The 23,859-nt window shown below is 40.4% G+C and overlaps 1 protein-coding gene across 7 annotated transcripts in view; it reads left to right on the top strand.

The window, feature by feature from the left end:
- Positions 1-23,859, top strand: part of CPNE8 (copine 8) — a 290,234-nt gene that overhangs the window by 166,221 nt on the left and 100,154 nt on the right. For all 7 annotated transcript variants that reach the window (XR_007354651.2, XR_007354650.2, XR_007354652.2 and 4 more), the window contains exon 14: positions 11,887-11,933. Coding sequence is in view for 4 of the 7 variants with exons in the window: in XM_048836289.2 (XP_048692246.1) it covers positions 11,887-11,933 (47 nt within the window). In the remaining 3 variants the exon portion in view is untranslated. The remainder of the gene's footprint in view (positions 1-11,886; positions 11,934-23,859) is intronic.

The raw sequence follows: 23,859 nt of genomic DNA, 5'->3' as shown, positions 1-23,859 counted from the left end.
GGTGTGGGAGGCTGAGTTGCCTGGGTAAGAAAACTAGAACCTGGAGCCAGTGATGTGTGTTAGGGGGAAAGAGATCAGACGAGCCGGGAGGAGAAAACTGTTTCAAACAGCCGTAAGTCAAAGGGTACTGTGTAACTTTTACTGTGCAGCAGCAGTGTCCATATGGCCACTTTGTGTGTGGCAGGCTGGTGCATTGTAGATTCACACACACACACACCCCCTTGCTGCTCTCTATGTCCTGTATAGACAACCACTTAGACCGGGTGTGATGAATACTTTGGGACTTGGCCAGCAAACCCAGAGGGGAATCTAGGACTGACTGGGCAAGGAGACTGGGACTGGGATAAGAAATCTGAGAAGTGCAAACTAGGACAGTAGAGGCAGGGAGAATGCAACTGGGACAAGGAGCCAGGGGTGGAGAAGAGAGAGGACTCGGACGGGGAGAGGTTGGACGGGTCATGGCAGAATGAATCAGGCTTGGGAGGGAATGGGCAGAAGAGTCTATGGCTACTAAAGTACTGGAGTGGAACCCAAGGTTCCCGAGTCTCACCTGCTGTCAGCAAACATCTGTGACACCCACTAGCAAAGTGTGTGTCTTGTCTCCTTTAATCCACTTAGAGGACAGCAACCTGCTATTGCTATAAGATACCCCCTTATCTCAAGTGGTCTGTGCAATGGATCTACAGGTTCAAATCCTGCATCTGGGTGTCAGTATGATGCCACATGCTAGAATTTCTGTTTTTCAATTTGCTTTTTTTAGAATTTAGGAAATTATATACTATAAAACTGGTAAAGAACACTATTAAGGTTGCAGAGTGAAGCACTCAAAAGTTATGTAATGCCAGAGTTATGCATTTGCTTAGTTCCCATAATTGCACTTATTGCAAAATGTTGTTTTTCATAATTGAATAGATGGGTGAGTTTCACCCACATTGTTGTAGGGTTATAAGAATGATTCATTCCTGAACTATAAATACCTCTGTGCCTAAGGAAAGGCATGGATTCAAACAAATATACCAGTACTGTACTGTTAGAATGCTTGTCTTCTGCATTTAACAAATGTCATAGTTTTGACTTCCAGAGTGGTATTCTGTGTACATACTGAGTTGCATAGATTTCCTGCTTCATGGTAACTTAAAAACTGTAAATTTGACGACATTCAGTCAGTAAATGTCCTTGAATTGCAGGATATGAGAACTCTGTAGTGTCTCTGTGTATTTATTATAGGTGCTTTTAAACATAATCAGAGAAAGCACAAGAGGAATAAAAATATTGTGTCCATATATGTTTTGTTGGGGAGTAAAAAACTTATTTTATGAAGAATTTAAAATCTTTTAATGACTTTTTTAGGGGTTTCAACTGCAATTTTTAAAAATAGTTTGAAAATACTTTTGTTGCAATCTTTATTGCTTAATTTTGCCCTTTTCAGATTTGTTACTTTGGAAAGCTATCACACCTATTGTAAGGCATTCTTTCTACTTTCTGACTGAACTAAACACACCTGGAGATTTTTAAGAGCAGATTAGACAAACCCCTGTTAGGGATGGTCTAAATAATACTTAGTCCTGCTATAAATGCAGGGAACTGGATTAGATGACTTCTCGAGGTCCCTTCCTGTCCTGCGAGTCTATGATTTAATTTCTCAAATATTCTTTCTCTAAAATTACACTAATATGCAGGACAAAATCACCCAGATTATGCTTGCATATATTTCAGTTTGGAAATCACTATCTTTTTTCCTGGTCTGAGTTCTTAAATAATCTATTTATTTACAATAAATTATAAGGGACTTTAATTACAAAAATTTTGTAGATTTTAGTTCAATATTAAAAAATAAATACATCATACTCATGATGTTAGTTTGAATATTAGTGTGACAATTCTCCAAACATCATATAGAATAGAGTTCTCCCTAAAATCCTATTGAAGTCAAAACATCACTTCTGTCTGTCAGTCCATCCACCTTATCCTGGGTCCATCACTATAGTATCTCAGCGCTTTTTAAAAATAATTGTTGTTAGATATTACTAAATCATTGCTTGCAAAACAGCCTTACATAGATTAAATAAAGCTGTACTTGGCTTTGTTCAACTAAAACTAATTAATAAAGTACATTGTGCTTACAGGATTTAAACATTTAAGCCAAAATTTAAAAGTGAAAGCTGCTAGGTCTTGATACTTTTGAAATTCATTTTATTTAATCATGCACCTAAATATCAATGTAGAAGCTCAACTTTAGGCAACCATTTTTTAAGAAAATTGACCTTTATGCTATTAGGTATTGAAGACTGAAACTGCGACATAACTTCTTAGGTGGCCTGTGTACTGGGTGTTTCTGAACATACCAAACCGTGCAGTGTGAGAGTTACCAGAACGTAGTAATGTAAAACATATTTTTATTTGTTAATGAACACACAAAATGATAGTAGTAATGAAATTGGATTGAAATTGGAAGATTCAAATAAAACATTATTAGATTCTATTAACATAATGAATTGTAGAAAAATAAGTTCAGTGCACTGTAAAGCATGTCCATAACTTTTAGTTTGTTTCCATAATGCAGACAAAAGTATTCTGAGGAATGTTCTGCAAATGAATAAACTAATCATCCTTCTTGGTTTATAAAATGTTCATCTCTGGTATTTCCACAACAGATAGTTTCTGAAGTTAGTTTTCCCAGACTGTTTCAATTATGGCCATGTGATTCGTGCTTTATCATATTTACCTGTTATAAGGAAAATTCTGCTGAACCTTAACTATGGTGGAGCTCATGCTCCTCTGTAATAACCCTTCACACAGGGGTATGCATGTTTGCAACTGAATTCTTATCTTGGAAAAAATTTCCTTCACTGACTCCAGTGTTCTTTGCAAGTGAATGTTGGGTAGAAGCTTCCATACCTATTTTCTGTTCAAGGAATACTTAAGCAAATTTAATATGGCTAAACTACTAGGATTGTCCATAGTTTTTGTTTTGTTTTGGTTGCGGCAGTAGGGGGAGAGAGTTATTGGTTTTACTACTTATTACTTTCTCTATAGAAATAACTCTGAAACAAGCATAGATTAAAATGAAAGGATAACTCATAAAAATAAGTGTTTGCTTTGGTCTTATTTTATATCACAGTTAATATAGGTATGAAATTCATAGAATATCAGGGTTGGAAGGGACCTCAGGAGGTCATCTAGTCCAACCCCCTGCTCAAAGCAGGAGCAATCCCCAATTAAATCATCCCAGCCAGGGCTTTGTCAAGCCTGACCTTAAAAACTTCTAAGGAAGGAGATTCTATCACCTCCCTAGGTAACGCATTCCAGTGTTTCACCACCCTCTTAGTGAAAAAGTTTTTCCTAATATCCAACCTAAACCTCCCCCACTGCAACTTGAGACCATTACTCCTTGACACACACAAGCACTCTTCATTGATTCCATGGCCAGAAGGGTCATTGTGTTCATCTGGTCTGACCTTCTGTATAATACAGGCTAAAGTACATCCCCAAAATAATTCCTAAAGCATACCTTTTAGAAGAACATCCAATCTTGATTTAAAATTTGTCAGAGATGGAGTATCCACCATGACCCTTGGTAAATTGTTTCTGTGGCTAATCACTCTCACCGTTTGAAATTTATGCCTTATTTCCAGTCTGAAGTCTAGCTTCAACTTCCAGCCATACCTATCTCTGCTAGATTGAAGAGCCAATTTTAAATATTTGTTCCCCATGTAGATACTTGAATACTGTAATCAAGTTGCCCCATAATCTTCTCTTTGTTAAACTAAATAGATTGAGCTCTTTGAATCTATCTCTCTGAGACATGTTTTCTAATCCTTTAATCATTCTTGTGGCTCTTCTCTGAACCTTCTCTAATTTATCAACAACTTTCTTGAATTCTGGGCACCAGACGTGAACACAGTATTCCAGCAGCAGTCACACCACTGCCAAATACAGAGATAAAATCGCTTCTCTACTCCTACTTAAGATTCCTCTGTTTATGTATCTCAATATACATTAGCCCTTTTGGTCATAGCATCACACTGGGAGCTCATGTTCAGCTGATTATCCACTCATGACTCCTAATTCTTTTTCAGAGTCACTGCTTCGCTGGATAGAATTCCCCATCCTGTAAGTGTGGCCTACATTCCTTGTTCTGCTTGGGTTAAAAACAGAGGGCTGCAATTTTATGAAATCATGTAATACAAATTACATTCAAACAACTGCCCAACCTCTCCAAGCTCATCACCAGCAGCAAGCTCTGCACAGACCAGGATATACCAAATCTAAGAGGCACCAGACCCTGACAAAACAACAGATGCAAAACCTGCAGACATATCTCCAATGATCAACTCCCACAACACACCTTTCAAGATCTCTGGGTCCTACCCATGACTATGTCTACACTACTGACCTTACAGCAGCACAGCTATACCACTGCAGCTGTGCTGCTGTAAGGTCTCCCGCGTAGCCATTCTATGCCGGGGAAGAGCTCTCTCCCACTGGCATAATTAAACTACCCCCATTGGGTGGCGGTAGCTATGTCGGCGGGAAAGCATCTCCCACCCACATGCCACTGTCCACACCAGTGCTTTTCTCAGTCAGGCGCATGTTGTTCTTTTTTTCACACCCGTGACCAACAAAAGTACTAGTGTAGAAAGCCTAAATGCCCCAATAACAACTATGTGGGTGAAACGAGGCAATCACTGTGCTCTCAAATGAACTCAAACAGGAAAATGATAAAAGACAAAAATACTATATGATCTGTTGGTGAACACTTTTCACAAAGCGATCACATTATATCTGATCTCTCAATCCTCATCCTCAAAGGAAACCTGCACAACACTTTCAAAATACAAGCCTTGGACCTTAAATTCATAACTTAGCTAAACACTAAAATTCATAGTCTTAATAAAGACACTGGATTTATGGCTTATGCCAACAATCTGTAACACAGTAACTTTTTTGTTCTATGACTACAGAGGTGTTAATGGGCCACTTCACCTTGAATGGTCCCTTAGAATATGTGCTAACTACTAATGCTAAACCAGGGGTTCTCAAACTGGGTTGGGACCCCAAAGTGGGTCAGGACCCCATTTAATGGGGTTGCCAAGGCTTGTGTTAAACTTGCTGAGGCCAAAGCCCGAGCCCCACCGCCCTTGGGCTTCAGCCCTGGGAAGGCGGTAGGGCTAAGGTTACATGCCTCCTGCCCAGGGCAGAAGCCCTTGGGCTTCAGCTTTGCCCCCTCTCCACCTGGGGCAGCAGAGCTGGGATGGGCTCAGGCTTCAGTTCCCACCTCCTCAGGTCATGTAGTAATTTTTGTCAGAAGGGGGAGTCACAGTGCAATGAAGTTTGAGAATCTCTGTGCTAGACTATCTGCTTGATCGTGTATTTAGCTGTGACACTCTCACTACCTTTCCCAGATCCGAAGAAGAGCTGTATGTAACTCAAAAGCTTGTCTCTTTCTAACAGAAGTTAGTCCAGTAAAAGATATTACCTCACCCACCATGTCTCTCTCTAAAGTAATCCAAAAGTTAATTTAGCCAGAAAATCTCATCCCATTAGTTACCTACTTAGTTGACTGGAAACAGCAGCCTGCCATATCCAGCACTTTCTTGGAGACTGTGTCCTTTACAAGCTGAGGATCTTCAGGCTATCATTCCTCCCTTGTTGAGGAAAAAGACTCTGTCCACGGTTATGAGGCCCTGTCCATGTGTCATATGGAATCTATTCTGAATGGTAAGGTTCTGCTTTTTGACTCATTCAGCTGCAAAGCCTAGACCCATTGTTCCCCATCTTTTGCCTGTCTTTGATAAAAGTTTAAACCTTCAAGTAACTACTTGTGCCACATAAAAACACTTATCAACTATAAATTTCAACCAAGAAACAACACAAGGAAAGCAATGCATAGAAACTCAAGCTATTCCAGCTTGATCACAGTCAAAATTACTTCATGAAAATGAGTGCACAAAGAAGACATGTTTTTTCTTCTCTGAGGAAGAATTGCTTGAATCTTGGCTGTTGACAAATTCCTCCTCTCTTCTACCCTGTCAGTTTCTAATAGGGATTTATGTGTATGAGCCACCTCTAGAGACATGCAGGAAAAGGTGAAGCTCCACACAAAACAGCGGCTAGACCAAGCTGCTTGGAGAGGGGGGAGATTCCTTCCCATTTCCAAATATGGTGTTCAACAGAATTCTGAGTACCACAGCAAGAGTCGCTTGTAGAAGAATTAGGACACAAAAGCCATGACAAACCAATGAATCACCAGAGTTCAATGACAACTCGAGCCCATCTACTGAACAGATAACTAAAGAATATAGATAGAAGCTTCTAGCTTACCAAGCTGAGAGCTAGGGTTAGCTGAGTTTGAAGCCTTTTATCCTAATGGAGGTAGGCATCAATTGGCATGCACAGAGTCAATATTTCTCATGCTTTTCAGTAGCTAATGGCTATATCAGGTGGTTAAAGACTCCTTCAAGTCCTACGGGGCAAAGCAAAATATTGTCCCCCATGGAGGCAGGAATCTGCATTTCCTTTTCAAGGAATTATCCACAAATCCTCATAATTGGGTGGTTCTTACTTGGGACAGCATATGGACAATTAAAAAGCTATGCAGCAGATGATGCCACAGTGAGGAACACTTCAGAAACTGTGTCCATCAGACAGACTAGCAGAAGGCTGATGGCTGAAAAGATTTTGTTAATTTTCCAGTTGAGATTTAGTCCTTAGTTTTTTCTACTTATGCCAACTCTTTTTCTTCTATCTGTTTTTCGCCTGTACTTCTTCCTGTTCCTCTCTGCTGTATTCAGTATCTGTCTGGCCCAGTCTCCTGCTGCCAGGCAGCTTGGAATGGCAGACTCAGAAAAGAGTGCACAAGGAAGAGGTTGCTTTTTCTATTCTGAGAAAAAATTGCTTGAATCTTCGCTGGATGACAAATTCCTCCTTTATTCGACTCTGTCAGTTTCTAATGAGAATTTATGTGCCTGAGCCACAACACCTATAAAAGACTGGTCTTTCCCCTCACATAGTGTGTCACATCAAAGGGCCTTTTTTTAAAAAAGGCAGGGAGAAAGCAGCCCAGCAGCTGCTGTTACCAGCAGAGACAGCAAGGACACCAAGAATAACTCTCCAGGTGAAAGGTTTCAGAGTGGTAGCAGTGTTAGTCTGTATCAGCAAAAAGAATGAGGAGTGCTTGTGGCACCTTAGAGACTAACAAATTTGAGCATAAGCTTTCATGGGCTAGTGTTACAGGACAGGCCCAACAAAGAAAACAGAACGCCACTAGCCATCACCTTCAGCCCCCAAAACCTCTCCAGTGCATCATCAAGGATCTACAACCTATCCTGAAGGACAACCCATCACTCTCCCAGATCTTGGGCAACAGGCCAGTCCTTGCTTACAGACAGCCCCCCAACCTGAAGCAAATACTCACCAGCAGCCACACAACACAAACACTAACCCAGGAACCTATCGTTGCAACAAAGCCCGTTACCAACTGTGCCCACATATCTATTCAGGGGACACCATCATAGGGCCTAATCACATCATCCACACTATCAGATGCTCGTTCACCTGCACATCTGCCAATGTGATATATGCCATCATGTGCCAGCAATGCCCCTCTGCCATGTACATTGGCCAAACCGGACACTCTCTACGCAAAAGAATAAATGGACACAAATCAGATGTCAAAAATTATAACATTCAAAAACCAATCGGAGAACACTTCAATCTCCCTGTACACTCAATTACAGACCTAAAAATTGCAATATTACAACAAAAAAACTTCAAAACCAGACTCCAACGAGAGACTGCTGAATTGGAATTAATTTGCAAACTGGACACCATTAAATTAGGCTTGAATAAAGACGGGAGTGGATGTGTCATTACACAAAATAAAACTATTTCCCCATGTTTATTCCTCCCCCCCTCCGTTCCTCACACGTTCTTGTCAACTGCTGGAAATGGCCCACCTTGGTTATCACTACAAAAGGTCCCCCCTCCGCCCCCGCTCTCCTGCTGGTAATAGCTCACCTTACCTGATCACTCTCGTTACAATATGTATGGTAACACCCATTGTTTCATGTTCTCTGTATATATAAAATCTTCTTACTGTATTTTCCACTGTATGCATCCGATAAAGTGAGCTGTAGCTCACAAAAGCTTATGCTCAAATAAATTTGTTAGTCTCTGAGGTGCCACAAGTACTCCTTTTCTTTTTCTCCCTACGGTTACTCACATCATCTTGTCAACTGTTTGAAATGGGCCATCCTGATTATCACTACAAAGGTTTTTTTTTCTCTTCTGCTGATAATAGCCCACCTTAATCGATTAGTTTCATAAGAGTTGGTATGGCAATCCCCATTTTTTCATGTTTTCTCTGTCTGTCTCTCTTCCGACTGTATTTGCCACTGCATGCATCTGATGAAGTGGGCTGTAGCCCACAAAAGCTTATGTTAGTCTCTAAGGTGATACAAGTACTCCTCATTCTTTCTCTAGGTGAAGTAAGTGTCCTTGACCTTATGTGGTTTGGCTATCCCTTTCATGACAAAAGAAAATAGCCTGAAGACTCCCTTGTACATTACCCTAAAGCTGGCAGGCCTGCACTGCTTCTCATCATCTTTGTTCCTTATAGCCAATAAGCTATGCAAAATGGTGATGTGCCTGAGGTCCTAACAGTCTGATGATGTAGGCCAAGTGAAGCTTGATGGCCATACCCTTAGAACAGTGCTTCTCAAGCTATATGATGTGAGGGACCGGCAGTTTTTTTTCCCCAATGTGTGCGCAGACCCGCAGCCGATGGCCGGTCTGCGGACCACCACTTTGAGTAGCACCGCCTTAGAAGACAAGCATCTTTAGGGGGAGACTCTGGATAAAGCAAAACAGTAGGCCTCATTTCATAAGATTATAAAGCTTCTGATACTTTCAGAAAGACTACAACAGCTTTTATCTCTCCTCAGCGAAGTCCAGCTTCCAGTCTAAGTTTTAAAGGTTTTCATAAACTGATTTCCATGGATTTCAGACGAATTATGAGTATTCCAAGGGAACTAAAGACTATTCCTGACACAACAGGTATGAGCAAGTCTCGCCTTTTCTGAGAGGTAGGATCTGCCATTATGTGCCTGATAACTACAAATTGTTGGCATTTATGCAATAGAATTCAAGCACCTAGCCATGGAGCACTTTTTATTCCATCCCCAATTTTTTTAGACTGGGAGAAATGGCAGCAGATCAAGGCAGTATTCTAGCTGCTGCAGGACATTCAAGTAGTAAGTATACTAGATGGTTGGAACTTAACAAAAAATATGTCAGTGCACAAGGGGGAATAGACTATTGCTCACTCAATCTTTGCTGTTCTAGTGTTAAAAGGGCTAAAATTTTAAAAAAAAACTTCTCTGTCACTGACATCAGTATGTCTCTAAATTCACAGAACAAATCTATTGAATAATAATAGATGCTTTTCAGGATAGCGTAGAACTCCAAATTGAAATGGTGTTCCTTATGGTCAGAACTTTAGCTCATAGTGTGGGTAAGCTGGCTGCTCAGTCTTGCTTGTTTCCTGTTATACTTTGTCCTGGTGAAAGCCACACTTAAAATGTTACCGTCTTTTTAAACCTAAAGTGGATTCTCAACACCATTGGGATCAGGACAGTCACATTCCCTACTTCTTTGCCAATCCAAAATCCTCAAATGAAAGAGAACCATGCTTCCCTGACTGTCTTTAAGAATACTATTTTCTTAGAACACAGCAGTTCCGGTCCTGAGATTTCCTTTTTATATTTGTTGAAAGTTCCAAGTATGGTTTGTCCTTAAGAAGGGGAGGAAGTCCCTGCAGTGTCTTAGCAAAATGGATCATAACTGGTATTACATTGATTTGCATACCATTTTATTTGTTCCTTGGCAATAAATTCTCACTTTAAATTCTGACTTTAGTGATAGCTGACTCTTGGACCCAAGATTGTGTCCTCTGTCCTACCCATTAAGAGTGTAAAAATGGCCATACAGGGTCAGATCAATGGTCCATCTAGCCCAGCATAGTGCCTTCTGACAGTGGCTTGTATCAATTCCCTCTGAAGCACTTAACAAAACAGGACAATTAACAAGTGATCCATCCCCTGTTGTCCAGTCCCAGCTTCTGGCAGAGATTTAGGGACACCTAGAGCATGAGGTTGTGTCCCTCACCATCTTGGCTAATAGCTGCTGATGGAACTATCCTCCATGAACTTATCTAACTCTTTTTTGAACCCAGTTATGCTTCTGGCTTTCACAACATCCCCTGGCAACGAGTGCCACAGATTGACGTTACATTGTGTGAAGACATACTTTCTTATGTTTGTTTTAAAACTGCTTTCTATTAATTTCATTTGGTGACCCCTAGTTCTCATGTTATGGGAAGGGGTAAATAACAGTTCCCTATTCACTTTGTTCTTCATACCATTCACGATTTCATAGACGTCTCTCATATCCATCCTTAGTCGCCTCTTTTCTAAGCTGAATAGTTCATCTTTTTAATTCTCCTCATATTAAGCTGTTCCAGGCCCCTAATCAATTTTTGTTGCCCTTCTCTGTACTTTTTCAAATTCTGATACATCTTTGGGAGATGGGGCAACCAGAACTACATGCAGTATTCCAGGTGTGGGTATACCATAGATTTATATGGGGACATTATTATATTTTCTGTCTTATTAGCTATCCCTTTCCTAATGGCTCCTAACATTCTGTTGGCTTTTCCGACTGCTGCTGCACATTGAACAGATGTTTTCAGAGAACTATCCATGATGACTCCAAGATCTTTCTTGAATGGTTACAGTTAACTTAGACCCCATCACTTTGTATGTATAGTTGGGATTATGTTTTCTAATGTGCATTACTTTGCACTTATCAACACTGAATTTCATCTGCCATTTTGTTGTCCGGTCACCCTGTTTTGTGAGGTCCCTTTGTAACTCTCTGCAGTCAGCTTTGGGCTTAAGTATCTTGAGTAATTTTATATCATCTGCCAACTTTGTCACGTTACTGTTTACCCCCTTTTCCAGATCATTTCTTGAACAGCACTGGTCGTGTATAGATCATTGGGGACCCCACTACCTACCTCACTGCTCTCTGAAAACTGACCATTTATTCCTACTCTTCATTTCCTATTTTTTAACCATTACCAATCCATGATAGGACCTTCCCACTTATCCCATGACAGCTTATATTGCGTAGAAAACTTTGGTGTGGGACCTTGTGAAAGGCTTTGTGAAAGTCCAAGTACAGCATATCCACTAGATCACACCCTTTGTTCACATGCTTGTTAAAATCCTCAAGGAATTTTAATAATTGGTTAGGCGTGATTACCCTTTACAAAAGCCGTGTTGATTCTTCCCCAACATGTTGTGTTTCAACCAATTTGTCTGGTATTTGAAGGCAGGGGGGAGGGGAAAGCCAAGGGAGGGAGGTGGGACAAAAATAAATGAAAGCCAGGCATGTCCTATATAGTGTATCGTGTATGAAGTTATTGCTATAAAATTAATTGGTAAAGTATTTGAACTGAAGCTTTGGTGAAGTGGACAGGTTTCTCCAAGATGGGACCACTGAAAACCCATCCAGTTACATAACGCTTCTACATATTTAAAGGGAGAAGAGAGACTCTTTCACAAATGTAGTTTACAGGTAAGAGAAAATTAGGTTTCAAAGAGTAGTAACCTCAAGAATTGATGTTTCATTGATGATACTGTATAAAAGACAAAATAATGCACAATGATTTTAACCTGAATTTTGCAGTGATACCTTTTGACCAGAAAATTAATACATTGTAACATGTATATTAGTCCATTAAAAGGTATGTTACCTCCCTTGCATATTTTTTCCAATTATCAATGGTATTATTAACAAGATTCCTATCTGCTTGTTTGACAGAACCCAAATCAATTTCACAGTGGCTATTGATTTCACAGCATCAAATGGTGAGTAGCAAAAGTAGCTTCTTGTAAAATTGAATGCTATGTCCAGATTCAGAACATTTTTTCTTTAGTACTACATATGTATTTCTATATTTATTCTACACAGCTTAGATTTGCAATTATTGTGTATTATTTGTATCACTATACTGCTTAGTGGCCCCAACTGTATCTCAGCCCCATTATTATAATGTACAAACATAGAGTAAGAGACAGTTCCTGCCTCAAAGAGCTTATAGTTTAAATAGACAAGACAGACAATGGGTTGGGAGAAAGAGATATAATAAACAAGCAAAGCGAACATTATGATGACCTGCAAACATCATGTTCATCATTTTCAAGGCAAGGAGGCCAATATGTTCATCACTGGCGATCTTATCATGCCACCAAAGCTTTTGGTGACCACATGATCAGTGACCATGTAGCAGTATTCTTTAGTAAACATGCTTTGTAATTTGTTATTCTTCCATCCAAGAAAGCTTTCAAAACCAAACCAGTGCTGATAGAGGTGGCTCCTGAGTTCAGCCATGAATATCCTCATTGCTAATCTTCTCCTGCCACTTACATGAAATAGCTGATGAAGACAAGCAGAATCAAGATGCATAGTCAACCTGTGGAATTCCTTGCCAGAGGATGTTATGAAGGCCAAGACTATAAAAGGGTTCAAAAATGAACTAGATAACGTTCATGGAGGATAACTCCATCGATGTCTATTACCTGGGATGGGCAGGAATGGTGTCCCTAGCTTCTGTTTGCCAGATGCTGGGAGTGGGCAACAGGGAATGGATCACTTGATTACCTGTTCTGTTCATTACCTCTGGGGCACCTGGCATTGGCCACTGTCAGAAGCAGGATACTGGGTTAATGGATCTTTAGTCTGACCCAGTATGGCCGTTCTTATGTTCAAAAACATCAGTTCCCTGCTCTTCAGCCTTCTTCAGCACCCACATTTTATTGCCATGAAGTAAAGATTATATAACTGTTTGTATAAATATTCAGCTTTCTGGTAAGCTTGCTGTCATAAAGTTTCCACAAAGGCCTCTGAAGAGCTCAAAACATAGTGTCAGTTACTGCTATACAACGGTCATGGAGTCCCTGGGCGATGCTCTGGAACTGCTCCCTATGAAGCCAGTCAGGACTCTGGTGAAGTCTCCTCTCTGTGAGCAGACTGTCTTCAGGGCAAGAAGCTCACACAGCTTCCACCTTCCTGGGTCTGACCTCGGAGCATTCAGCATCCTCTGCCTCTCCATGCGCGTCCCACAGCGAGTCCGCCCAGGCAGGGCTCCTGGGGAAGCCAGAGGGTCCTGCACCCCAACTTCACAGTCAGACTTGACTCTCAGCCAGCCAGTAAAACGAGGTTTATTAGACAACAGGAACATGGTCTAAAACAGAGCTTGTAGGTACAGAGAACAGGACCCCTCAGCCGGGTCCATTTTGTGGGCAGTGCGCTGGACAACCATGTCTGCACTTCACTCCCTGTCCCCAGCAAGCCCCAAACTGACTCACTCTCCACCCCCTCCTCCTCCTCTGGGCTTTGTCCCTTTCCCAGGCCAGGAGGTCCCCTGATTCCTTTGTTCTCCAACGCTTTAGCTATCACCTTGAAGGGGGGAAGGGCCCAGGCCATCAGTTGCCAGGAGACAGAGTGTAGGCCATTTATGTACACTGGCCCTTTGCTCTGCAACATTTACACCCCCTTATCCCACCACCTAGAGACTTAAGAAATGCATAGGGGAAACTGAGGCACCCCTACAATATTCAGAGGAAACATTAAGAACAGTCCCACTTCGTCACAACAACCATCTATATTTTTCAAACATCCTCAATCATTGTCTATGATGCTTTCCAAGTAGTTGACAGTTGTCACCTGCTCCATCTCCCATCCAAACAAGTTAATAGTAAGCTGATTGTAATCTGGATTTGGAGCCTGCTTGAAGGTAATTGTATCTGAATTAATAATCAGACCGATGTGCGCTGCTTCTTGCCTGACCAGATCAGCCATCAGCTGTACTGATTCACCATATTGAGCCAACATGGCAATGCCATCGTCATATTCGAGGTCTCAAAGTAAAATGACAATCACCTCAATGCCACTGACAGGACTCATGACAGGACTAAGAGCTTGTCTACACTGGCAACACTAAAGTACTGCCAAGCAGCGCTTTAATGGGCCTTGTGTGGTCGCGGCAGAGCACTGGGAGAGAGCTCTCCCAGAACTCCAAAAAACCCCACCTCCACGAGGAGTGTGGCTCCCAGCGCGGGGAGTGCGGCTCCCAGCACTGGTGCACTGTCTACACTGGCGCTTTACAGCGCTGAAAATTGCTGCGCTCGGGGGTATTTTTTCACATTCCTGAATGAGAAAGTTGCAGCGTTGTAAATTGCCAGTGTAGACAAGCCCTACGTATTATCTACACCATCCCTGGGAGGTGTTTGTCTCACTTGCTCTTAAAAATCTCCAATGATGGAGATTCCACAACCTCCCTGGTCAATTTATTCCAGTGGTTAACCACCCTGATAGCAAGGAAATTTTTCACTATGTCCAACTTAAACTGCACTTACTGCAATTTAAGTCCATTGCTTCTTGTCCTGTCCTCAGAGGTTATGAAGAATAATTTTTCTCACTCCTCTTTGTAACAACCTTTTATGTACTTGAAAACTTATGTCCCCTCTCAATCTTCTCTTCTCCAGACTAAAAAAACCCAATTTTTTCAATCTTCCCTTTATAGATCATGTTTTCTAGAACTTTAATTATTTTTTTTGCTCTTCTATGGGCTTTCTCCAATTTGTAGACATCTTTCCTGAAATGTGGCTCCCAGAACTGGGCACAATACTACAGTTGAGGCCTAATCTGCATGGAGTAGAGCAGAAGAATTACTTCTTATGTCTTGCTTACAACAAACACTCCTGCTAATACATCCCAGAATGATGTTTGCTTTTTTTACAGTGTTGCACTGTTGACTCATATTTAGCTTGTGATCCACTATAATCCCCAGATTCCTTTCTGTAGTACTCCTTCCAAGGCAGTCATTTCCCATTTTGTATCTGTGCATCTGATTGCTCCTTTCTAAATGGAGTATTTTGCATTTGTCCTTATTGAATTTCATCCTATTTACTTCAGATCATTTCTCCAGTTCGTCCAGATTATTTTGAATTTTAATCCTATCCTCCAAAGCACTTGCAGCCCCTCCCAGCTGGGTATCCCCAACAAACATTGTACGTGTACTCTCCACCCCATTATCTAAATCATTGATGAAGATATTGAACAGAACTGGACCCAGAGCTAATCCCTTCAGGACTCCACTCAATGTGCCCTTCCAGCTTGACTCTGAACCACTGATAACTACTCTCTGGGAATGGTTTTCCAACCAGTTATGCACCCACCTTATAGTAGCTCCATCTAGGTGGTATTTTCCTGGTTTGTTTGAGGTCATGTGAGACAGTATCAAAAGCATTACTAAAGTCAAGATGTACCACATCTACTGCTTCCCCCCCCATTCACAAAGTTTGTTATCCTGTCAAAGAAAGCTATTAGGTTGGTTTGATAAATCCATGTTGAGTGTTGTTTGTTACCCTATTATCTTCTAGGTGTTTGCAAATTGCTTAATTATTTACTCCCTTATCTTTCAAGGTACTGAAGTTAATCTGACTAGAATGTAATTCCCCAGGTTATCCTTGTTTCCCTTTTTATAGATGGGCACTATATTTGCCCTTTTCCAGTCCTCTGGAATCTCTTCCATCTTCCATGACTTTTCAAAGATTAACACTGATGGCTCAGATACCGCCTCAGTCAGCTCCTTGAGTATTCTATGAAGTATTTCATCAGGTCCTAGTGACTTGAAGACATCTAACTTGTCTAAGTAATTTTTAACTTGTTCTTTCCCTATTGTAGCCTCTTATCCTACCTCAGTAGTAAAGGCCTCGATAGTACTCATCACCATGCATTTTTGACAGGTTTCCATGCCCCATTTGGGGCTTTTGTCCCACCTTTCCACCCGGTTTCCGTTGGCACCGAAGTTTGGCGCCGTCGGCCATTTTGAAAAAAAATTGTGCACTTTTGAATGGGGGAAGTGTTGTGCGTGGATACACTGAGAGCAGTTTAAAGTTTGGGTAAGGTTTATTGAAAAAAGGTGATTGAGTAGGGAGAGCTGTTAAAGGGCAGATTATTAAAGAAAAGAGATGATGGTATGCTGTAAAAGAATAGAAAATGTGATACATTGGAAGATTAGAGTGAGATACATTTGGGTAAGGTTTATTGAAAAAAGGGGATTGAATAAGGAGAGCTGTTGGTAAAGAATAGAGTGTCTGTGTTACTGAACACATGGAGAGCGAAACATCCTACCTCACCAACTGTTGGTAGTGAAATGATAGCTGGTTTGGGCAGCACTCCTGGGAGCTAGCCCCTCCTTTTGGTGGACCAATCAGAGATGGTTTTACAGCTAGGTCACAGAATGTGCTTGTGGAACCAATCCTGTAGTCCCAAGATTTAGAGAGGATCTTTATCTTTACATTAAAAGCTATAAAAACAGGATTAAAAAGGAAATTTAGTAAGCACATGATGAAAAATGAATAAAAAGCATTAAATAATATTAAAAACCTGTTTAGTAAGCACATGGCCAAAAACTGGCTAAAAAAACATTAAAGGTAGGTTTAAAAAGAAAATTTACTAAGCACATGGTAAAAAAATGAATAAGAAAGCATTAAACAATATTAAAAACTAAGGCAAAGTCTGTGTGGTTTTTTATTCACTTTTTTATCATGTGCTTACTATTCAGTATCAGGGTAGGTTAAAAAAAAGAAAGGTTAAAAAAACAGGGCAAGAAAAGGAAATTTAGTAAGCACATAAAAAAGTGAATAAAAAAGCATTCAGTAACGGGAAAAAATAGAGAGCACATGGTTCAATTGGAGAGAGAAAGAGCTCTTTACCTTTCCTAAAAAAACGGGACTAGAAAAGGGGAAAAATAAAGAGCACATGGTTGCAGAGCCTGTTTAGTAAGCACATGATAAAAAAGTGAATAAAAAAACATTAAACAATATTAAAAACCTGTTGAGTAAAGACCTGGCCAAAAACTGGCTAAAAAAACATTTAAAAACAGTTTTAAAAAGAAAATTTAGGAAGCACATGATAAAAAAGCATTCAGTATCAGGGGAGATTAAAAGAAAGAACATGGGGAAGATAGAGAGCACATGGTTGAATCAGAGAGAGAGGATCTTTACCTTACATTAAAAGTCATAAAAACAGGATTAAAAAGGAAATTTACTAAGCACATGATAAAAAAGTGAATAAAAAAGCATTAAACAATATTAAAAATTGTTTAGTAAGCACACGGGCAAATGCTGGCTAAAAAACCATTAAAAGCAATAAAAAGGAAATTTCCTAAGCACATGATAAAAAGTAAATAAAAGAGCCTTCAGTATCAGGGTAGATTAAAAGAAAGAAGAGAGGAAAGATAGAGAGCACATGGTTGAATCGAAGAGAGAGAGATTTTTTACCTTGCCTGTCTTTCTGTAAAATGAGGCAGTCGCACAGTTTAGAAACTTTCAGACTTGTTACCCCCGCCTTTGGATCGGGCTAATCAGAGATTGTTTTACAATGGCAGTATAGAGTTTATTTTTCTGACCCAATTTTATAGGCCCAAGACCTCCCCCCCCCCCTTTATCTGCCTTATTCTTATCTAAAGAAACAGACACCCAGCATTTTTCCCACCATGTATGTTTTTTAGAAGGGGGTTTTCATAAAAGTTAAAACCATACTCGTTTAGTAACCAACAATTTTTTAAAGTTTTTTTTCTAGGTTTTAGGCTAGCATTGATTGTTTTTTTTTTGTTTGTTTTGTTTTTAGTAAGCCCAATATAAAAAACAAAGGCTTTTGCAGCTGATAGCTGTGATTAGAAAGAAGGCGGCTGCTTTTTTACCTGCTTTTTAACAAACACAAGTTAGTTACATTAAGTTTTGTAATGGAATAAAGCTCTGCTTTATATTGACTTGAAAAGACACATCCCTTTATTTACAGGGATGTTTCAATAAAATAGAGCAGGCAGAATTACCCCAGCTTTAAAACCCCAGGTTTTTAGTAACAGACAGTTTATATTTTCCTTATTTTGTTAACCCCTGGATCAGAGAGAAGAAGCTTGTTTTGTTTTTTTTTACTTTTTAACGAAGAGAGATGAAAGTCTTGTAAAGGAATAAACCCTTGAAAAGATACACTCCTTTATTTAGTCCCATTGACATAAGTGTTTTAATTAAAGGGAAGCCTGCAGAAACAGTTCAGGAATTAAAAACACAAAAAAGTTTTAGATTAACATGGTCAGTAAAAACAATGTGCTCCGAAATAAGAAAGTCCAAGGCCTGCTTTTAAAACAAAATGATACCAAAGACTTGTACTAAAAAGAACATCTGGTTTTGGGTCTGGGCAAAAACAGATTAGGCCCAATCCACTCGGCCCTTCAGAGCTGTCGGTGTCCAGAACCTCCAAGTCCTCTGAAGAACCATCTCTCAGCTGCTGAAAAATTTATAGTAAGAAATACGTGTAAGGCATCTTTGTACTTTTTCATGACATGATTTAAAAACCTTTTACGCCATGTATCAAGAGATCCCTTCCGCATGCAGCTTTTAAAAACAACAAACAACAACAAATGCAATATGTCTCTGTGCAGGCTTGATCCAAAAGGCTCTAACCTAAAGGCTCTAAGCCTAGTTTCCACTTTTTGTAGGACTCTTTTTTGAGTTTCAGATAATTGAAGATGTTCTGGGTTAGCTAGGTTGGTCGCTTGCCATACTTCCTATCTTTCTTCTGTAGTGGGATAGTTTGTTCTTGTGCCATTAATAATGTCTCTCTGAAAAACTGCTAGCTCTCTTGAACTGTTTTTCCCCTTAAACTTATTTCCCATGGGATCTTACCTACCAACTCCCTGAGTTTGCTAAAGTCTGCCTTCTTGAAATCCATTATCTATATTGTGCTGTTTTCCCCCCTACCATTCCCTAGAATAATTAACTGTATCATTTCATGATTACTTTCACTTAAGTTGCCTTCCACTTTCAAATTTTCAACCAGTTCTTCCCTATTTGTCAAAATCAAATCTTGAACAGACTCTCCCCTAGTAGTTTTCTCTGCCTTCTGAACTAAAAAATTGTCTTCAATACATTCTGAGAACTTGGTGGATAATCTGTGCCTGTCTGTATTATTTTCCCAACAGATGTGTGGGTAATTGAAGTCCCCCATCACCACCAAGTCCTGTGATTTGGATGATTTTGTTAGTTGTTTAAAAAAAGCCTCATCCACCTCTTTTTCCTGGTTAGGTGGTCTGTAATAGACCCCTACCATGACATCACCCTTGTTTTTTATCCCTTTGTCCTTACAGACAGTCTTTCAACAAGTCTGTCTCCTATTTCCATCTTAACCTCAGTCCAAGTATATTCATTTGTAATATATAAGGCAACATGTCCTCCCATTTTTCCATGCCTGTCCTTCCTGAGCAAGCTGTACCCTTCTCTACCAATATTCCAGTCCTGCATATTATCCCATCAAGTCTCTGTGATGCCAACTATGTCATAGTTGTGTTTATTAACCAGCATTTCAAGTTCTTCCTGCTTTATTCCCCATAGTACACAGTAGGGCTGTCAAGCGATTAAAAAAATTAATTGCAATTAATTGTGCTGTTAAATAATAGAATATCATTTATTTAAATATTTTGGATGTTTTCTACCTTTTTAAATATATTGATTTCAATTACAAAACGGAATACAAAGTGTACAGTGCTCACTTTATATTATAATTTTTATTATAAAAATTTGCACTCTAAAAAAGATAAACAAAAGAAATAGTAGTATTTTTCACCTCATACAAGTTCTGTTGTGCAATCTCTTTATCGTCAAAGTGCAACTTAAAAATGTAGACTTCTTTGTTACATAACTGCACTAAAAAAAACCCATGTAAAACTTCAGAGCCTACAAATCCACTGAGACCTACTTCTTGTTCAGCCAATCTTTCAAACAAAAAAGTTTATTTATATTTGTGGGAGATAATGCTGCCCACTTCTTGTTTACAATGTCACCTGAAAGTGAGAACAGGCCTTCACACGGCACTGTTGTAGCTGGTGTCGCAAGATATTTACATGCCAGATGTGCTAAACATTCATATGTCACTTCATGCTTTGACCACCATTCCAGAGGACATACGTTCATACTGGTGACTCGTTCTGCTTGATAACTATTCAAAGCAGTGCAGACGACGTATGTTCATTTTCATCATCTGAGTCAGTGGTTTGGGTTCTGTAGTTTGCATTGGAGTGTTGCTGTTTTAAGACTTCTGACAGCATCTTTCACATCTCATCCCTCTCGGATTTTGGAAGACACCCAGATTCTTAAACCTTTGGTCGAGTGCTGCAGCTATCTTTAGAAATCTCACATTGGTACCTTCCTTATATTTTGTCAAATTTACAGTGAAAGTGTTCTAAGTCGAACAACATCTGCTGGGTCATCATCCGAGACTACTATAATATGAAATATATGGCAGAATGTGGATAAAACACAGAGCAGGAGACATAAAATTCTCCCTCAAGTAGTTCAGTCACAAATTTAATTCATGCATTATTTTTTTAATGAGCATGTTCTCTGGAATGGTGGCCGAAGCTTGAAGGAGCATACGAATGTTTAGCATATCTGGCATGTAAATACTTAGCAACACTGGCTACAAAAGTGCCAGGCGAATGCCTGTTCTCACTTTCAGGTGACATTGTAATAAGAATCTGGCAGCAGCATCTCTCGTAAATATAAACAAACTTATTTGTCTTAGCGATTGGCTGAACAAGAAGTAGGACTGAGTAGACTTGTAGGTTCTGAAGTTTTACATTGTTTTATTTTTGAATGCAGTATTTTTGTACATTTGTAAGTTCAATTTTCATGATAAAGAGATTGCACTACAATACTTGTATGAGATGAATTGAAAAATACATTTTTTTTTACAGTGCAAATATTTCTAATCAAAAATAAATGTAAAGTGAACACTGTACACTTTTTGTATTCTGTGTTGTAATTGAAATTAATATATTTGAAAATGTAGTAAACATCCAAAAATATTTAAAATAAATGGTATTCTGTTGTTGTTTAACAGCGTGATTAATTGCGATTAATTTTTTAATTGCTTGACAGCCCTATTAAAAATGTAGAAAAACATCCAAAAATATTTATAATAAATTTCCCTTGGTATTATATTATTGTTTAATAATGTGATTTAAAACCATGATTAAACACAATTTTTTCCAATTAATTTTGAGTTAATCGTGAGTTAACTGCGATTAAATGACAGCACTAGTACACAGACATCTAAGATACTGATTTGATTTCCTCTTCCTCCCCCCCCCATTTTTTCTCTTGTCATATCCCTGCTACAACAGCCCATGCTTCTCCCAGGTCTCCTATGGTCTTTTTTCACCAGCCTCCATCAAACAGTTTAAAGCTCTCCTAACTAGATTAGCTAGTCTGTATCCAGACATGCTCTTCTCCTTCCTCGATAGGTGGACACCATCTCTGCTTAGCAGTCCTAGTTCCCGGAACAGCATCCTGTAGTCAAGGAAGCCAAAGCCCTCCTATCAAAACCATCCTCACAGCCAGGCATTCATCACCAGGGTGCATCTCTCTCTCCCTACCCTTGACCAGAAGGATTGAAGAGAACAATACTTGCACCCCCAGCTCCTTCACCCTTATTCTCAAAGCCCTGTATTCGCTTCTGATAGGCTCAGGGTCATACCTTGCAGTATCATTTAGTGCCCACATGGATGAGTACAATGGGGTATTAGTCAGAGGGCTGGATGATCCTTGACAATCCCTTTGTAAAGTCTCCTATATGGGCCCCTGGCAGGCAGCATACCTCCCAAGATGCTTTGTCAGGCTGACAGATGGGTGTCTCTGACCCCTCAGAAGAAAGTAACCAACCACCGCTACCTATGTTTCCTCGTGGGAGTGGTGGCTGTGATCTTCCCAGCCTTGGAGGTACATGGTTTCTCCTTCTCCTCCTTTATGGGTGATTCCTTATTGCTCGTTGCTGGGCATCATAACGGTTCTTCATCACTGTGATGGGTGGGTTGGGAATAGGGGTGGAGCACTGCTTGCTGCCAGAAGTAACCAGCAGCCACTGTCCTCCCTGTGACTGAGCCATATCCTCCTCTCCCAGTGGTATGACAGCAGTCCTCTCTAGCTGGATAGCTTCCTTAGCCTTAAACATCTCCATATGAATACTCCCAATGAATTCCTCATGGACACAGATGCTCCTCAGCCTAGCCACCTCCTCCTGTAGCTCTCCCACCTGCTTCCTGAGAGATTTCACCAGCATACACCTTTCACACTTGAGAGTCCCCCCCAGACTGTCTTTCTGAGAATGGGAAATGCCAGCCACAATCTCTGCAGATCCATACCAGGATCTAGGTAGAGGCATCCATGGCCAGGTTCTCTGTCTGGATCCAGGTACAGATGGAGGAGACAGGAACAGTGTTGGCACTGACTCTTACTAACCATAGCGATTATATTATGACTCCCTCTCAATATCCCTGTTTGCAGTCCCCTATTCGCTAGCTTCCCTTGGTTCCTTAGCCTCTGGCTTTTAAGGCTTTCTCTCCTAGGTCAGCCCTACCCCCTCATTAATCACTCAGGGGGAGGGTGATCACAAGGCTGATTGAGGCTGATCAAAGATGATCAAGGATAATCCAGGGAACAAAGGCTCAAACAGTCCCCAAACACACAATCCCAATTGACCCTGTAACTTTAAATAACCTGAAAAGAGAGAAAAACACACACAGCCAAACAAACTCACTCACCCCAATATTCCTACACACACGTTGTTCATTCAGCAGGGGGATCACCTTCTCTCCCTCTCTTTGCATGTGTTCTTATTGAATTTCATCCTATTTAATTCAGATAGTTTCTCCAATTTGTCAAGATCATTCCGATGTCTAATTCTAGCTTCCAAAGCTCTTGCAACCCCTCTCAGCTGCTATCATCCACAAACTTTATGAGTGTGCTCCATATACCATTATCCAAATCATTTATGAAGATATTGAATAGAACCAGACCCAAGACAAATCCCTGCAGGACCCCATTCGATATGCCCTTCTAGCTTGATTGTGAACCATTGATAACTACTGTTTTACTATGGTTTTCCAGCCAGTTGTGCACCCACCTTATAGTAAGTTCATCTAGGCTATATTTATCTGGTTTGTTTATGAGAAGGTCATGTGAAACAGTATCAGAAAACCTTTGTAAGGGCACATCTACACTGGCAAAGTTACAGCACTGGCAGTTCTTCTTCGAATGGTGTCCCTGTGGGTGCTCCACTCTAGGTGTCGGTGCATCCCTGTGTCAGTGCATCTCCGGAGATCGGAGATTTCTCGCAGCAGTACTCGGTCGGGGGAAGGGCGTGCACAGGAGTCATCTCATGCAGCTGTTGGCACCTCCTGCAGCACACGCTCACCCAGCCGTCCCTCAGTTCTTTCTCAACCAGCCCCGGCTGCAGACAGAGCTCCACAGCAGTGCTCTCTTTGATACTTTCTATATATGTAAAAAAAAAAAAGTTAGTTACGTAGTAACTTCTTTTTAGTCTATACTGAGTTACATTGTTTAGTTTGTCTTTGTCTACACATAGTTACATAGTTTAGTTAGTTTCTCTTAAAGAAACAGTCGTGCCAGGCTCAACAGGATTTAAAAAATGTGACTTCTGCCATGAACTGATGCCGGTCTCTGAAGGCCACACATCCTGCATTCGCTGTCTGGGAGAAACTCATATCTCCCAGAAATGCATACGTTGCACCAGCTTAACAACAAGAGCAAGATGTGACAGGGATCTCTGCTTGAAAATGCTTCTGCTGGAGAAATCCCTCCAACCTCTGCAAGAGACGTCCCCCGGGGAGTCTCATAAACCGAGATCCCTGAGCTCTGATAAGGCTCC

The sequence above is a fragment of the Caretta caretta genome, chromosome 1 (assembly GCF_965140235.1).
Source record: "Caretta caretta isolate rCarCar2 chromosome 1, rCarCar1.hap1, whole genome shotgun sequence".
Lineage (NCBI taxonomy): Eukaryota > Metazoa > Chordata > Testudines > Cheloniidae > Caretta > Caretta caretta.
The sequence above is the reverse complement of the archived record's forward strand: the minus strand, read 5'-3'. Positions and strand labels throughout refer to the sequence as shown.